General features: G+C 44.3%; 1 protein-coding gene across 1 annotated transcript; it reads left to right on the top strand.

Moving 5' to 3' along the window:
• Positions 1-4992: 4992 nt before the first annotated feature.
• On the top strand, positions 4993-13943 carry luzp1 (leucine zipper protein 1; the record flags this gene model as incomplete). Its single annotated transcript, XM_083906384.1, has 5 exons — positions 4993-5124; positions 5211-7428; positions 8106-8596; positions 8710-8892; positions 13725-13943. 5 exons carry the CDS (start codon positions 4993-4995, stop codon positions 13941-13943), a joined length of 3243 nt encoding a protein of 1080 aa, XP_083762510.1.
• Between the last annotated feature and the right edge of the window lie 5101 nt (positions 13944-19044).

Below are 19044 nucleotides of genomic sequence, written 5' to 3' on the forward strand. Positions count from 1 at the left end.
TTTCACTGAAGTCGCCAGGATTAACCTGCTCCAGATCAACTGAGCAAAATGAGGCGTCAAACATCTTTTCCTTGCTCTGCGTTTTGATTGCAGTAACAGTGACTGAAGTAATAATCCTCCTGTGCGCGTGCACAGGAACATGCTCTAATATACTCTTCTGCCACCGAGAAGAAGAGCTTTGATTTGGTTTGGAGTCAGGCTTCAAAGAAGCGTATGTGTAATACTCTGCTGGGTCAGAGTCGCTGCAGAGTTCCTCTCTCATCCTGTCGTGCCCGTCTCACCCTTCCTTCCTCCCGTTTCTGGCATTTCTCCCCCCCCACCCTTTCCCCCATGTTTCCCTCTCCCATCTTATTCTGCCTTCTTGTACAAGCAGAGTTGTTTAAGCCCCTGCAACAGAACTCATGATGGGGCGGGGAGGAGAGAGGGTTGCCATTTTTCCTATCCAGCTTATTTATATTTTCTGTAAATGTCATAATATTCACAATTACATCCATATCCTACTTTTCCTTGGTGCATCACTATTACAGAAAGTAAGAATAACTGTCATTCTTTATTAAATGTCTCAAAACGGTTAAAATCTAAGCTGCTACATCCATTTTTGATATTTTCACGCTATATTCTGTGTTTTTTAACCCACTATTTCACCACATGCATCATAATAAACCTCAGTGTATATATAACACACATGTATATAGTTGGAGTTTAGCAGGAGCTAATTTAAGCTCACTTGAATGAACTCGTCCACTTCCCTGCATAAACACTCCACTGCCTTTCCAGTTTTTTTTTCCACAAGTGCTGCAGGAGAAGCAGAAAATGGTAGCACGACAACCCAGGAGAAAGGACATAACTGAGCATTATGGGATGCCGGTTTTTCTTTTTCGTGGAAAAACAGAAAGAGCCGGGGCCAAGCGTCAGGTCGCTCTCCACCATCTTGTGGCTTTCTCGGCCGTGCCAGCATCCATCCTCTGCATCCACACACACACACACACACACACTAAACGAGCATGTAGATGTGGTGCAGACGTTATTAACAGCAGTTTATGAGGCAGATGAGCTTCAGACAAGTGCAAGAACCAAGGCAGTTTCTTTCTTTATTTCCTTCCTTCTTTCTTTCTCTCCTTCATGGAGGGAACAGCATGTACTGAAGGCAGCAGCAGCAGCAGCAGGAAGAGAGTGGCTAAAGCCTTAATGATATGGTATATGATTGTAACTTTGCTGTGTGTGTGTGTGTGGAGTGGAGTGGATGTACGTCTACAACCGTGTTTTACATCGTACTTCATTTAAAGATAAAATGAAGCACCAGCCCCGTTTTCTCTTCTGTGTCCCTCAGCCTCACCCCCATCTTTATCTGTCAGTGTCAGTAAGTTGTAAGCTCTCACTGTAGAACTGCAGAAGTGAAACATGCTCGTTTCATTATCGTTTCTCGCTCATTAATTCACATTTAGCAGTTCTCACAACGGGAAGTCATTCCCAAACAGTGGGTCAGGACCCACAGATGGGCTGAGAGGGACCCCCCACCCCTTTTTTCCTTTTAATTAAGATTCATGTGTTTATGTTTAAAAAAAAAAAGATGCAAAAATGAAGTTGTGATTCATTTGCTGAACATATATGGCTGCTTTACCGGTTTAAAATAATATTAGAAGTTACAGAAATGGCAGTAAAAGTAGTTTGCAAATGATGTGATGAGATGTGAAGAGATTTATCATAGACAATTTTGCTCACTGTCTTGTATTCAAAGATTTTCTCCCACACGCACCTTTAAACATCTAAATTCCCAGGTCTGAACTGAGGCTGCTGTGACTTTTTCTCGCCAAAAAAAACCTGCTGCGTCGTTTCCAAGCGTTTGCTCTCTCCGTCTACCACTGAACCACATGGATTCATTCAAACTCCGAGCTCATTTCAGTCTGTTCATGTATTGTTAGAAGGAAGCAGAAGGATCGCAAAGAATGACAGTCCAGGTTTCAGGAAGTGAAACATGCCAGCATTAAACAGTGTTCTACTTATGTTATGAAGGGTAGCAATGCAACAGTTAAAGAAGAGAATCAGGTAAAAGTGTTATCTTGGTCCTGATCCACCTGATGCTCAGAGCAGAGCAAAAGTAAAGTCTTATTACACCCAAGGTCACTGTGTGAACAAAACCCAGACATTGGCCTGGTTTGGCATGAGTGTCGGCACAGACAGGGTCTTGGATGTCCTGTTAGTGGCCTGCTTAAAAGCATTCGAGGCAGAGCAGCGGGACTGGCAGTGCCCTGGTTAGTCTGTCAGCAGGAATGTGTCTGCAGAAAAAAAAGGGGTCAGTTTTCCCTTCCTCTCAGTCCCTACCCCCCTCCAGGTTTTTCCATAATTGTCAAACAAAGCACAGAAACAGGGGAATGGAACGGTCACGTTTGCGCCAAGCTCAGAATACCTCAGTAAACCACCTCTTACCTTACTTTTCTCTCCCTCTCACTGTTCTTGTTTATACCGCAGTCTAAAGACGAAGACTGTCCTGAATGTGTGTTATGATATTAAATGGACCAAATTTGGCTTTACGGTTCTCTGACTTTCATCTCCGTCTTCTCTTTTCCTTTTCTTTACCCACCACAGTTCACATTCTTTCTAGTCTTGTGCTACATGCAGCTAATGAGGCCTCAGACCTGCAGTACATGAGTCAGGTATGTTGATTTGTTTGGCAGAGTGTGAGCTCTCGCCAGAGTCACTTTAAAGCATCCACTGAGAGAGAGAGAGAGAGAGAGAGTGAGAGAGAGTGAGAGAGATGGAGGCTAGAAAAGGCTAGAATAAGAAAAGAGGGAGGGAAGCAGAGAGCTGGCAAGGAAATAAAGGAATAGTGAGAGGAGAGGAGAGGAGAGGTCAGAGTCAACGAAAGACCACTCTTAACCAGGACAAGGCCCAACCAGAGTTGTTAAACGTAGCGTTCAAAAATCATATGTAGGAATCTAAAACCCAACTGCAAATGTCAGTGTAAAAGCCAAAATTATAGAGAATGAATTGATTGAATAATTGTAAGAGGAGCAGAGCAGAGCAGAGGGACCACCAGGTCGAAGAATCACTTTATCTTTGTGTCCCAGATTCACTTTCCCCCCTCAGGCAGATTCTACTTTTCTTTTCTTTTACTTTTTCATTCGTTTTATTTTTATTGGACTTAAATTCAGGACAGGTTTGGACCACCGTGACCGTCCTCAGGAGGACAGGGAGAAATTGGTCGAAAAATTCAAGTTTTCAGGCCACGTTTGGGAAAATCCAACACAAAATTCAAGTGGACAGTGGTGTGTTCGCTCTTTTCTCTCCTAAATACATGCCCGTTTGTCTTTCCCCAAAACTCCTCCTTAAATACCAAATCACTAGACCTCATATAGGTACAGAGTAATTCAAATTCTACAGCTGAAGACTTAAGATAGTGCTTCTTCATAAGGTAATTGTTGCCACATTGACTTATTTAATGAATTATGGGCAGAGTGTTTTCTTTACACTAAATGAAATCAAACTATAAAGCAATGGTAACCATACATGGTAAATTACACCTCGTTGTATACCATGAACACACACACAGTTTGTTTATGTGCTGTAGATGAAAAAGATTGAATTTACTGCTGCTGCTGCTTGGTGTTTTTACAGCGTTGAATGTTATTTAATGTGGAAAAAAAATAACTACAGTCGTCTTCTTGTAGTGGTTTGAAGCTTTGGAAAGGCAGTCTGTGAATATGGTACAAGAAGTAAAAGGAGACGTGTAGTGGTGGCTGGTTGTTCCCTGGCTGATAAGTGATGATGTGTGCAGATAATGTGAGTCCCTGCAGGTCGATTTTTCGCTAATTTTTTTTTTAACCTTCATGGTCAGTGGGGGAAGCTCAGCAGAAAGAGATGGGGGAGGGAAGTAATGAGATTAAGAAGGAATAACTTGACTTATTTATGGAACAAAAGCATCCAGTATTGCATTTGTGGAGGCCATGCTGACAGGTGGACTGCTGCGTACCAATTAGTGGCTGGAGAAATGTAAATGTGACACAATGAAAAAACTTTCATGTCACACATTTATTGTTTTCTATGTAAAATATGAGATTGTATTTAAGATAGATTATACCTAATAGTGTCATAGATTTAAACTGCTTTCTTGTGACCATGCTGTTATGGGCCTGTGATGCGGTTACCATGGTGACGGGGGGGATGTGAAGGACGCTGGTGTTATTGAGACGTGCTGCTGTCAGCAGAAACAGGCAGGCAAATCGATGCTGAATACGATACGTGTGTGTGTGTGTGTGTGTGTGTGTGTGTGTGTGTGTGTGTGTGTGTGTGTGTGTGTGTGTGTGTGTGTGTGTGTGTGTGTGTGTGTGTGTGTGTGTGTGTGTGTGTGTGTGTGTGTGTGTGTGTGTGTGTGTGTGTGTGTGTGTGTGTGTGTGTGTGTGTGTGTGTGTGGAAACCCCCATCCTCCCACATGTGAGCTGTGCCGACCTCAGCTCCCTCATACGATGAGAAGGTGAAATCCATGGTGGTTCAAGGACAAAAAGCACCTTGTCATACTTGTAACTAGAGCCAACTAAATGTTTTTGTGTATGTGATGAATTGTGTTTTTATAGTGCATGTGTTGCGTTTGTTTTGTGACATAGCAATTAGATTAGAATAATAAAAACATGCAGTATTCTGACGTTGTGTGTTCTATTGTGAAGTGGGCTCCTCTCCGGTCTCTCATTCCTCTTTCTTCAATTAACCAAACTGCACTTCTAAGAATGCAAATGACTGTCATTGTCAAATTAGAGATGATTAACCGTTGTTTCCTCTGTCCCCTCCTCCAGATGACAGATTCACCAGCTAAACACTACCCTGAGGGATCTTCAAAGTTCTAAACGGAGCGAGGCAAGACAAGAAAACAAGGCAGAAGGACTCGCAATCACCACCACACAAATGTGGACCTCCCGAAAACACTGTCATCAAATAATCTGAGCAACAAAACAAACACAAAAACTCATAAAATATTCAGTGAAAAACGCTGCTGTAGCCATGTCGGATCATAAAGACATGACACATCGCCACTTGCGGCACAAGCTTCAGAGTCTTGGCCGACGACTGGACGAACTTGAAGAAGCGACCAACAAACTGCAGAAGTCTGAGGATGAACTGCTCGACCTGCAGGTCAGTACTGAGGTGTTTTTGTCTTCAGTTTTGAGGAAGAACAGAAATGTAGATGAATGAATGACTGAACTCTCTCTCTTCCACAGGATAAGATCATCCAGGCCGAGGGCAGCAACTCGTCCCTGCTTGGCGACATCGAGGCCCTGAGGAAACGTCTCCTGAGGATCCAGGGCAAAGACGAGGAGGTGCGTAAAGCAGAGGACCTCTGTCGCACGGTCAGAGAGAAACTGGAAGAAGAGGAAACCCTGACAAAGGAGCTCAAAGCAGAGGTTGAACATCTTCAAAGAAGAATGGCCGACATGGAGAAACTGGAAGAAGCGTTTGGGAAAAGCAAATCTGACAGCAGCCAACTCTGCCTCAACCTCAACGAGGAAAAGAACTTGACCAAGAAGCTGTCGTCTGAGTTGGAGACCCTCAAAGCTCGTTTGAAGGAGATGGAAGGGTCTGAGACGAAGCTGGAGAGAGCAGAGAAGGCTTTGGCTGTGGAGCTGGAGAAACTCAAAGGCTTCGCTCATACGTTTGAAAATGAGCGTAAGAGGCTACTAGAGAAACAGAGGGACGATGAGAAGATTATTCTGAAGCTGACCGAAAAACTGGAGCACCAGAAAAACCGCCGGGGTTCAGCTGACCCCGGCCGGGCAGATTTCATGCGCTCGCGGATTGAAGACGAGCTGTCATCGACGGGGATCCTCACAGGGAAACACAAGAAGAACCTGGACTTCTTCAAGACGCCTGATGACAACAAATCTGAGAATGAGAAGAACAGTGGTCTGGATGGCTCACAGGAGGAGGACAATAAAGTCAAGGAGTTGTCGCAGGAAGTCGAGAGGCTGAAGAATCGCCTCAAACAGCTGGAGATCGTGGAGGAAGATCTGAAGAACTCCGAGTCCAAAAACGGAGATCTGCACGAGAAGTTCCAGATGGAACAAAGCCGTGCTCGGCAGCTGAGCGAGCAGGTGGAACAGCTCAGGACGCAGCTGGCCGGAAAAGGTGGGATCGGAGGAAATGGGTCCAGTAACGTGGATAAACACGGCAATGGAAGCGGCAACATTTGCCCTGCTAACGTCGTGGAGAACGGCAAAGCTGAGAACGAGGAGCTTATGGCGAAGGCTGGTTTCAGACAAGAGAAGCCGAAATACAGGAGTCCTGCAACCTACGCAGAGCCAAGCTCCTCCAAGCACAGGAACAGGGATCATTCTCCACAGCATAAAAGAGGAGAGAACAAGCTGAGGAGCAAAGAGCTGAGCCAGTCTGAGGAAAGCTCTCCACAGTCTGTGAGGAGAGCCCTCAGTCCTGCTCCCAAGAGGAGGACGCCCAAAACTCCAAACACTGCAATATTATCAGATAACGGCATCAGAGACACAGGAAGAGGAGCCATGTTTAGCTCTGTAAATGCACCTTCTAGTGATGTTAAAAAGGTGCCTGTTCTTAGTCGCTATCCTCCAGCGGCTCATGACCAGAAGCCTCTGAGGACGACTCACAAGCAGCCGGACGCGGAGACAAAGAAGAGCAAAGTAGAAAAGTTTTCAAAGAAGTACGTTGGTAGTGATAGTGAATCAAACAACTCTGATGTAGTGCCTGACATCAGTCATATCAACAGTGTCCCTGCACTAGAGAAGGACACAGCGTCTGCCTCTGATCAGGAATCACTAGACCAGGTCCAGGACTCTGTCGCCTCCACGCTGTCCAAACCCAATGGATCATACACAGCTTATAGATCTCAAGTAGGTCCTCTGCAGACCAATGACCAGGGTTCTGAAGGACACTCCTCTGCCTCAGAAACTGAATCTACCGGGTCAAGGCCTTCTGAACCAGAACCTGTGCCTGAGACAACTTCTTCTACGGCCACGAGCAGCAGGACTGCAGCTTCTCGATACCCTAGATACAGCCATGACGCGCATTCTGAAGGCTCGTCGTTTCGCAGCTCATTTGATGACGAGCTCCACAGCAGAGCTCCGGTAGCAGATGTGGGTCATCATCAGGGGCCTGCGCACACTCTGTCGGGGCTGGAGATCCAGCGAACGTGCAGCCCGCGCGAGGCGCTGAGGTCCAGAGCCGTCATCAAACCTGCCATTGTCGAAATCGACAGGAAAGAAATGATGTTTTCGGAGCCTCTGTCCACCAACGGCAAACCCAAGATCTCCACCAAACCCGTGGTGACCACGACGAGCAAGATGACCAGCAGCATCACCATCTATCCCAACGACCCGTGCTCCTCCAGAACCAGCAGCCGCAGCAGCAGCGTGTGCAGTGAACCCATGTCGGTCAAAGAGCGACACACTTCCACCAGCAACATCCTCATAGGTGAGCGAGAACCACTCACACACACAGGGTTTATTTATATTTATAAGATTTATACACAGTGTGTAATCATGGAACTGTAGAAGTATTTTTTTTGCATATATTGAGGTTATATCATTTTTTATTTAATTTTTTGAAGTCTAAATGTTAAATCTAAATTCAAATGCTAAATGCTAAATCTAAATGATAATGCTAAATATACATTTTAAATCTAAATACTAATCCTTAATCTAAATGATAAATCTAAATGCTAATGCTAATGCTAAATCTAAATGTTAAATCTAAATGCTAATGCTAAATCTAAATGTTAACTTTAAATCGAAATCTTTTGGGTGAAACTAAATATTTAGCAAACACTGCCAGTGACCAGAAGTACCAAAATAAAAGCTTGAGAAGGTCAGGTTGTGTTTATAGAATCAAATAACAAATTAAAAGCACCTTAGCGGGGGAAATAAACACTTGAACATCCATTTTCGTTATTTTCAGCATGAGCTGCTTTACAAACGGCACCCCATATTTGTTGGCCATTTGGTAATAATACATTTATGTTTTCATGGGTATAAACTTAATACATTACCACCTGCATGTTGGTTTGAATTGTGAAGAATATTAGATTATGTTTGAATCAATGCAAAGGTTTTGTTTTTAAAATATCTAAAAATTTTTTTACTTATTTTCAGGCCACAGCAGCGAGCACCACGGCAGTATTTCCATCCCGTATGAAATCTCCATCCCCAAAAGTGAGATCACGCTGCGGTCGTGCCAGGACCAGGACTGTGGCGCAGACGAACTCAGCGATTCCTCCTCCAGGTCCGAACTCCACAACACAAATTTAGACTTCAACGACACAGAGTCGGTGTTCGAGAGCAGCAGCAGCAGCACCACGGTCACCAGCTGGAGGAGCCAGCACTCCCATGAAGGCAGTTTACCAGACGCCAAGAACGTGACGGTGAGGAGCACCTGGAGGACCAGAGGCTCTCCTTCGGTGGAGGAGCCGGGCCGAGGCAGAGGAGCCGCTCGCAGGATGACCGACGGCGGCTCTGAGGACGAGGCCGAAGCTGCGACGACGTGGAGAGCTTACAGGGCGACCACGTTTGACACGGAAGAGGCGATAATGAACAGCGTGATGAACGCGGCGGCACAGAAAGGAGTCAAGCCATCGCCAGCAGAGGTGAGACGGTGTCGACTGTGCAGGTTATAGAATATAGAGTTTGACTTTAAAAGCCCTGCCCGTGTTACTTAACTGACCACTTATACACCTCCTTACTGGTCTTTGCGTTTTAGGTGTACATGCGTAGGATCAACAACGTGGTCAGTAACACCAGAGAGGTGGAGGAAGCGGTGCCACGCAGAGGCAAACACGCTCAGACCCCGTCTGTTGAAGCAGGAGGCGCGGGACGCACCGTGCCCCACGCACCGGTGACCTCACAGTCCTGGGGACGTTCATACACACAACAACCACCAGTGGTAGGTGTTTTTATCTTAGAAGAAGAAAAGGATAATAGACTGTCACTGCAAAGTTTTTAAAAAGAATAAGACTGTCTGCACAGGTGGGGATTATGGTCTGTAACGCTCCGTCTTGAAGATAAAAGTTCAGAAAGGGCCCAGGCCTCGGCAGCTCCTCGTGTGTCCACTTTTTTGCCTGCTCAGCTTGTATTTTTCCCTGACGCCAAACTCCGCAAACTTCAGGCTTAGCACAGCAGTTTTCTGCCGTGAGGACAAAGAGAAAAAGGGTGGGACAGAAAAAAGGGAGCGAGAGAGAGAGAGAGAGAGAGGAGAAGAGGGAGGATGGAAATGAAAAAGACTTGAAACAGGGGGGGGGGAAGAAGTTCAGGAAAACCTCACGCAGGAGAAAATAGCTTTTCTTGTATTTAAATGCACGACCGCATTACAGAGCTCATAGTGTGAAAGTTTATACTGGTTACCACAAAAATGAGGTGTTAACTACTCATGAGCTACAGTATTAACTCACTTAACTATTCTTATAGAATACAGAGTCACATGACTGTTTGACTGCTTACAGAGAGGACCGACTCTGTCACTTTGACTTAACTCGGCTGGGCAACAGAGGCCTTTGGGTAAAAATACGACTATAAATAAACTGGATGTTGCCAAGGAGACGCACACTCACACACACACTCCTGTATCTGCTGTCTCATCAATCATCTTTGGCCTCGCCATCTGATATTTGCGTAGGTTTCTGTAGGATGTTAATGACTTAACGTTTGTACAGCTCAATGCAACTCACAGACATTAACATCTGCATTAAAATCAGTAAAAAATGGCTTGAATAATAGTATATATTTTTGAGCAGTTTACTTTCTACAGAACGCAACGGAGCGCTTCGTTGATTTCCTTCACTTTGTGACGACATCGTCCGCTTAACGGCGCTGCTGTAAGGTTTCACATAGGGTTTGGATCTGGAGAAACACATTTTGAAATGCTCCGGTGTCCTCAATAAAACAAAATGTCAGAACTCTTCAGTGTGAAGCCACGCATCTGCTGCTCCTGCATATATTACACAATGAAAGAAAAGTAGGGATACAGACGTTGACCTGCTGTTAGAGAGAGAGATTCAGTCACGTACAGTATGTGGTCTATTTTATCTACACTCCAAACTAACATGACTAAATATCTCACTCAAAACCACCATCAAAAGACTGAAGACTGTAATAGTTACACTCTGAAAGGTGCAGCTGAGGCCCTGCAGCCTCCATCCTCTCATTAACCACAATGACCTTGATGTAATCTGTCTGTCATTGGTCACGCCGGTGTCTCTGACTCCGCCCCCTTCTCCTCTAAACGACTTCAAATACAGCATGTGTGGAGCTGGTGTGAGGGTGAGCAGCAGTGTGTTCTAACGGCAGCTGTGTTTCCAGGGCAGGTTCAGTAGAGTTCTCCTCCTCCTTTTACTCGTCATTGGTTACACTGGAAATGAAACACCACTGAAGTGGGAAATCAGATGAACTGCATGTTCCGTCACTCCATTATCAGCCATGTGCTTTGCACTTTATTCTGGGGGATTTTCCATCCTGAAGCTTGATGTAAAAACTGACCGTTTCCTTTGGATCTTTGGATGGTAACTGTTGCTCTGCAGCCTGCGCTGGAGCACTTCTGCTCGTCTTGAACATTTCACCGGGTCTGTAAAGCATCCGTTCCCAAGAGGTTCGGATAAATACAGCTGTCGTCAGGACAGCGGGAGGCTGGGATTACTCTGTGATTGCAGTGTCGGAGGTTGAGAGAAGAGCGTTCTCTTATTATCATTATTATTATCATTATTATTACTACAAGTCTGCAGATGGAGGCTTTCAGTATGATGGGAGAGGAATGTCTGCAGTCATTATGAAGCAACATCCCATTCATCATTTTTCCCTGAGTATTTCTGCTTTTACTGTGGTCCATTCACGATTCAGCCGTGACCTTTCACATCAGAGACTTCAGCTCAATATCACAGAGACGTTATTGATCAATAGTCATTAACGAGGAGACCTGTAAAGACCCTGGAGCTAACCAGATGATCGATTATCTTACATTTTAAAGTGCATTTTTAAATTCTATTGAAAGGTCAGGGTTGTATCAACGTGGTCTGAATCCTTAGAAACACTTACACATTGATGCTTTTGCTTCTGCTTTATCCTGACCGTTGATATTGGTGCCCGTTTTTAGAGGGATCGAATAAATCGGATAAATCATGCAGATATTCATGTTCCCCAGGGGATGAAGCCTTGAGCAATCTCTTGGCCTTTGGCCTTTTCTTTTGATCGTCGCTAACAGGTTTTATTGGACTGATTTTAACTCTCCTATAACCTGGATTTATTTTGTTTTTATGGCTGCAGGATTATCATTAAAAAAAGATATTATGCTCCTTTTTTACAAGAAAACATCAACTTTCACTATCTGTCAATTATTCGACTGTTAAGGAAATACAGCACTGAGAAGCTGACGAATCTCGTCTGTGATTGGACGCTCGTTCCGCGTCAGTCCTGAGGCTCTACCGTAATGACTAGCATACAAGTGCAAAGCTCTGTTTCGCTGCAATACGGTAGTTTTGGAATTTTCAAGATGTCACAAACGGGAGTTATGGTAATGAGAAGTACGCACGCAGACGACAGGACGGTAACAGAAGGGTTAATGAAAGATATAAAGATTTTGAAGCTTAAAGCACCAAAATAAAAACAATTATGCGATGCATGAAAACGGTTCAACGAACTTAAAGAAGCACAAATGAATCAAATCAATGAATGAATTTTGATTAATTTAAGTTTTTCTACCAACTTTTAACCATTATTAGCCATTACTACAAGCTGTGAGGAACCTCCCTCACAGTCGTTCTTCCTCTGTGCTGGAGCTGAAGGAAAACCTCAGCCTGTGCATGAATGAGCTGTGAACTTATGTTTGGCCGAGGACAGCGGGGCCGACGCGGCTCGTGAGCGAGATACCATAACATCCTTTTGTTGAGTCAAAGACCGGTGGCAGCTGGAAGGTAAAGCGTTCTGGATCCATGTGAAGTGGACTGAGCCAGAGCCTCTGGAATATCAGAGAGCAATATAAAGGGAACGCTGCGATAAATCATAATCATCATCTGGGCTCGTAAAACTCACTATTTTTTACCTTTTCTTATTCCAGTGTCTTACTAGAGAGCAGATTTAAGATTTAGAGCAGTGGAGTTTTTCGTCTATTACAAAGCTCTCTTCTCTCTCTCTATCTTTATTAACATTTCACACATTTAAGTGTGATGCTGTAATGTGTAGAATGACGTGCAGGCTCCACTTTGGGTGGAGGTGGAACACTGGAAGTGCATCACATGGCAACCACCTAAAAAACTCCTGCATGCAGCAGCTTTACCATAGAAGGAGAGCGCACCACTCTGCCATTTCCTCCCCGACTGACTGCAGCAGGAAGTGAGCGCATTGGCCACGCCCCTTTGGCAGGCTTCACTGGTGACCGACTTCCTGTCTGTTACCCCAGGAGACTGAGGAAAGGCAGTCCAGCAGGGCTCCATTAAAGCCAATTAGTGAGAATGCGTTCTAAAAGTGCTCCAGAAGCCAAACTGCAGCCCGACCAAATGTCACTAATTATGGTGCTTTTTTTAAAGCTGAAATTACAGGAGCTGGGTGCTGCAGAAACTGCATCGTCATCTAACTCTCACTTTCCTGAGCGCGGGGTTACTGAGGTTATGTGAGGGAAACGTGCTGTTGCAGCCACCACAGACGAGGAACTTGGGGTTTGTTTTCTAGTCAGCCCACCAAATTATAAATCTCTCAGTTTGGGGTATGCTTGGGGATTCTTTTTTCTTTTTCTTTTTTTTTTTTCCCGGGGATTTTTCCCCTGGCATGAGAACGACATGGCAGACTTTTCCCTGTCACACACCAGTGAACATAAACGGCATGCATTAAATGGCCACATATTACAAGACGAATCCAAACATGGAGCAAAACCATCTAAACAAAATGCCCAGAGCTCCAGGAAAACAACTGCACAAACTCATGACAAACCTACGACAGGAGTGTAGGAGCTAAACTGAAGTTCTCCAATCGCGACACGTGCGACTGTAACTGGAGTCCAGGCTTATCACCGTGCTCGCTATTACAGCAACCTTTCTGTCAGGTTTCTGTTTCCAGGTTTATGTTGAGCATCGGTGCAAGTGAGACTTTGAGCTGCAGCATCTATTTATGTCCGTATTCATGTACGTGTCAGCTTCTGAGTGAAGCAACGCTCATACATGAGCGATCAGGCTGGTCGTTTGTCCTATTTTCCCCTCATACGTCAGTCTACAGGTCATCAGTGGAGGAGGAAGTTCATTCATTCATTCATTCATTCGAGTCCAGTTAACCTCTGCATGTTTTTAGACTGAGTGAGGAAACCTGAGAGCCACCAGAGAACATTAGAGCCGATTATTAATCGATATCTAAAGCCTTTTTCATTATTAAAACAAGATGTCTGATTATTTTAGCTTCTTAAATGTGAATATTTTCTTTGTTTCTTTGCTCCAAAAACAAAGAAATCATTCAAACTGAATCATTTTGGTTTGTGGACAAAACAAGACGTTCAAGAACATCATCATTTCCATTTTCTGACACTTTATGGACCAAGCGATTCATAGAGAAAATAATGGTTAGTTGCAGCTCTAGAGAACACGCAAACTCCGGACAGAACAGAACCCAGTTCTCAATCACATTACGATCTCTTCATTCATTGGCTTTAAAAAACACAATGAAAGCATGAAGAATCTTAAATATAGTGGCTACCGATTCAACTACCACCTCATCTGTGAACGTCAATGTTCTAACATCTTCCAGGCTGCTGATGCCGTAGATCCTGCGTTGTGGAGACGACCGCCGTCCACCACCAGCAGCGGTGACTCTTACGACCGCGCGCCCAAGACAACGGCACCGTCTCCTCGAGGAGGAGGAGGAGGAGGGGAGCTGTGTTCCGGCCGTGGTGGAGGTCAGGGGTCGGGGACCAGGAGCGGGGCAGGGAGTCGACCGTGGAGCCAGAGACAGTCTGATTATTATTAGACTGTTTGGGTCTGAGCGGCACAGAGGACGGGTACGCTCTGCTTCTTTTACACCACAGTTACAGCACACAGAGTAGAGTTACCTCCACGTAAACTGTCCTAACAATAGAGGGAAGTGTCTTCCAGGTTCATCCTGAAGCCAACAAGGAGATATAGTCAAATAACCATAAGGGGGTAAAAAAAAAAACAGAGGTATTTAGGGAAATGAGCCTACTTCTCATGTAATTAAGAACATCAGTAAATGTTCTCCTGAGCAGTGAATCATCTCTATCGTTTGAGGTCTTCTTTAATTTTGTTTTACCATTTAGAGGCAAATAACCGATACAGCGTGGCTCGTATGAGTGGACTCCTATAGGAGAAGCAGGTTTCACAGCTGGTTGTAACTTGAATTGACGCAAAAGATGATGTGGAATGTGATTTTGATCTGTTCAGCGTGTTCAGACTGAGACACATCTGTAAAAATGCGCCTTTCAAACCACCTCCAAACGTGGTTTTAATCAGATTCTATGTGGATTTTTGCCGTCTTGAACTAAAAGTACACGTGCAGGAAGTCCCACTTTAACGCCTCATTTGTTTGTAATTTATGAAATAAGTTCTTGATCAGAGAACTTTGTTATTAAACCTCAATTTTAACTCATGTACATATGAATTATTGATTCATTTCTAATGGAGTGTGCTGAGGAATCCCCATCTCATTTGCTATGCATGAACTAAAAGACTGAAATCATTTTAATTGAGACTCAAATTTTCCAAACGACCTGCTTTCTAATGATGATGAATTGTTGTGATAAAATGTTAAATAAACTTCATGTTAAGTCTTTCTTTCTTTCTTTCTCTCCACAGCTCCGTTCAGCTCTCGATGGCCAAAGCAGAGTCAAACACAAGTCTCCCATCATCTAAAAAGGCTACACAACCATCACCACCGCGTCCACAGCAGACAAACATCTGCAGCTTTTTTTTTTTTTTTTAAACCTCAGTTACAGCCGCACACGACAATAAACCACAGACCTGACCCTGAGCGCACACGGAGACGTGAAGCGCTCTCAACTCTCCGGGACGTTTTCTTTGTCCCCAAAGAGGCATGAGATGGACAGACGGCAGGTCTGCGTCGCCTCACCAGCACCATGTGTCCTCTTCTGCTTCTTTTCTTGGATGTGTTATAGTGTAATCCTGAAATCTGACAAGGGAGAGGCTGGCAACGCTGGGGACGACCGGAGATTTGAGTTTTTCTGACCTTGTGCCAGCGAGGGAGGCTTTAAAGAGAGAGAGGACCATGACAGCTGGATATTCTAAAAGTCACTTTTCAATCATGATTTTCAACCTTTGCTGATCACTGAAACACAAACTCAGGCCTGGATCTTCACGCAAACGCACTCACAAACTAAAAAATGTGACCAAACACAGAAACGTGCGTCACAATAATCACCTGCTTCTCCTCTCAGATCAAGTTTATTGAGCACTTTTTTAAAAAAGTAAGGATTAACACTAACATGGGAACGTCTCTGCTCAATCAAACACGTTCCCATTTGTGGAAAACCTGTTTAATCCCTGGATTAAACTGTGTTTTTTTTCACAGTGGGAGTGAGGTTTAGTCGTAAGTGAAGTGACTCACACACACAGGTTCACTTATTTACACTAATTTCTGATCATCTGGGACTGTGTTTTTGCTTTTGCTCTCACTCGTTTTTTTATTATTCTTTTGTGATTGACTTCCTGTTCTGCATCATCCTCTCCTCTCATCCCGATCTTCTCAACCATATCAAGATTAACTAGATTTGCACGTAAAACAAAAATGCAACACATGTAGGAAATAAAATAACAGATTTTCTTTCTTTTTTTAACCGCAATCCAAGCTACAACTCCCATGGTGCTTTGTTTTCACGTCTGTAACTGCAACGTCTGTGTTCAGAGCAAACGTTTAACCTGAACGTCGGACTGTGGATTACCAGCAAACCTGCTGTAAATACTGTGTACATATAAACATCTGCTGTCATCGGAGTGAAAAAACAAAAACAACGCTGAACAATGGAGGAGCGGACGCTGGGTTCGCCGTGCGAATCGTCCCAGCTTTCCTACATCTGCAGAGGATTATTAATCTGTGATATCATGAAATATCAACTTCTGGTTGGTATGCTGGCGTAATCTCTCACTTACATGAGGGAAAGGGTGGGAGGGGGGCGCGGGTCAGAGCAGCAGTGATGGCCAGTAATTAACGGTGCACTTCTCTGAGAGAAAAACTTTCTGCTGGATTATAACACGCAGGATTAACCCCGCAGCATGACGGCTGATGTAACTCAAACGTATGAACGATGCTCAGGCATGCGGCTGAATGACGAGTTGATTGACGGCTTGATGCACCGGTGTTCTTTTCTTTTCTTTAAATCTCCTGAATACGATGACAGATAAAAGTGAGATCAATCCAAGACTGCGCCGAAGAACTTCCTCTCCATCTGCTTTGTTCTGCTGTATTTCAGTGAGGATTCTCAGCTGCTGCACCACCACCACCACCATCATCATGGAGCTGTGATATTTATCAGTGCTGGCTCTTTTATTGTGAAAGAGGCCCCCTGTCTGTCGTCACTTTATTGTTTAGGAGAGCAGTATTCATGACGCTGCTCATACAAAACGATACTCCTGAACATTTAGGTTTGAAACTTTCCCGATTGCACACTTTTAATCTTTGAAACATCAAGTGTTCGTGTTCATTTGTGCCTTGAGATAATCTGAGAAAAGTATTTGTCCAAACGAGACCTTTAGACCTTTAACGTCACTTGCCGAGCAGATAAATTGCACACAGTCGTCTATATTTTTTTACAGGGAACTCCTCCCTGATGGAATCAGAAAGTTCTTGATTTTCAAAGAGTACAGCGAGCGCTGTCAGAGTTCGGCTGCAGAGACGATTGCCATGTGGCCTCTTCACGGTCACTGCTGGCTTCAGAAAGCGAGCAGAGGACCCGGTCCTGTCCAGAGTTCTCAGTGCTCGTGCCAACGCTCGACAATCATATAAAGCCCTGCTCTGTTATTCTTTCTGCTACCACTCTTATTCATTTACCAAGAGCCGGTGCCATCTCTTCCCCCGATTCCTTTTTCATACTTCCAGAGAAGCCAAAGCTCCCTGCGTTCCTCTCTCCTTGAAATTATAGTTCTCTAAAGAGAGAGAAAGTCCTGCTCCTCCTCTTGTGATGTCGGTTTTCAAAGAAGTCGTTTTATTGAAGCCGCCGTCACCAGATAGCGAAGAGGAGAAAGGTCAGAGGTCGGGGCCACGCTAATCCCGTCTCTACGTCTTGGCTCGGAGATTCTAAATACAGAAGAGTGGGAGACGAGCGGCTTGGCAGGGATAATTAAAACCGAGCGTATCTCTTGTCCTGTCGTTTGAAAGCCGTGGACACGTGAGGTGGTGTCTGTGTCGTAGATGTTTCTGTTTCCGTCAGAGTCCAGGACTGAGTTTTATTTAGGTTTGAGGCGGACGTCGCTCTGGCTCAGGTTTACTGCATTTAGCAGCGTGGCAACGCAACCACAGCCCTCATCTTCAGACCATCCACATATTAGATTATAATCCACCATGCAGACAATTAAAATAGCTCGTCTCCAACAGACCTGCAGCCGTAACACTGCTTTATTATTCAAATGAGATGTTTCAGGGAATTTGTTTCCCAAACATTTGACTCCTCAAATCTCCATGTGGCTATCAGACAATTAAAAAACACCAAACTATCCATGTTTTAAGAAGTTAAAAACAGATGAATCAGTTGCCAAAATAGTTGTATATTCATTAATAATTGATTAATCATTGATGAATGGTTGTGGTTTATAGTTTCTACTACAACTTAAGTGTGAAACATCGACCATGTGCGTTTATGTCATAAATATTGTGATTGGACACCAACAACAAAATCATGCAACGACTAGAAATTAAAGAATTGTAGTGAATCATTTGACAAACTTGACCTCAGTGGGTTTTGAATTCAAGTTAAATGATAAAAAGTGGCTTATTTTAGTTTGAATTAACTTAACTTACTCACGTGAGTGTTAGCAATTTATGTATTCATCTCCTTTCAGGTGCAAAAATGCAGTTTTGAGATTAACAATATTTCTCAGTCTCATCCTAACATAAAACGTTTCCTCCCCTCTCTCTCGTGTCGTGGCTCCAGCTGTCAGAACCTGGAGCTTTTTACGACACGTTTGGACGGCTTCAAAGTCAGCTTGGCTTCTTTTTTTTTTCCCCCTCTTCTGCTCCTCGTGCTTCCGTTATTTACTTACAAGACCCTAACGTACGACTAACGCCACCACTGAGCCCCACTCTGTCCACTCAAACCTCGCAGGACTCATCACAGTAAAGAGCAGCGACTGTGCCGCCATCACTCACGCGTTTCCAGGTTCTCGTTCGTCGGTTGGTTTAGCCTTCACGTTCGCGGCGTCGACGCGGTGGAATCCTCCGACTGGTTCACGTGGGACCTGAGCGGAGAAGATGTTACACATTTAAAGCTCAGCTGGGTCAGAGTCTGTCGCTCACTGTGGTCTGAGAGTGACGGCACTTTTACAAACCTTCTGTTGACAGTGGATCGGTCTGAAGGCTGATGATGCTGATGCTGATGCTGCAGCTGGAGGAGGAGATGGTGAAGCAGAGATGAGGAAAAGAAGGTTTCTGCCTCTGAAGCTCTGCTGGTGAATATCGTGTGTGTTTTAACACCATTCTTGTTTTTTCCCTCTTCTCTAAAGTAGACTAGAATGTCCTGAGTGGAGTCTCAGTCATGTCTGTCCCTCAAAGGCCCGGGGTTATGGTGTCATTGCGTTGCATAGGCTGTAATCTGCACTTAACCAGCACTTAACTTTAACACCTCAAACGACTAATGCCCCCCTTTAGTCCCTCTTGATCCAGAACTTCCTGATTAAGTGTGTTTCCAGCAGCAGAACAATGTGTTTCAAAGATGAACCGATCATATTTCCTGAGTCACGGCTGCGTCTCCTAACGTCCTCTAACTTTGTGCCAAAATCATTCCACAGTATTTCCAGTTCACAGTCTCTAAAATACTGAAATCATTATTTTTATTTTTATTTTTTAAAAGGGGAAATGTTGAATTTGAGGGTTTTTTGCTTGTGTT

The sequence above is a fragment of the Microchirus variegatus genome (assembly GCF_963457635.1).
Source record: "Microchirus variegatus genome assembly, chromosome: 2".
Taxonomy (NCBI): Eukaryota; Metazoa; Chordata; class Actinopteri; order Pleuronectiformes; family Soleidae; genus Microchirus; species Microchirus variegatus.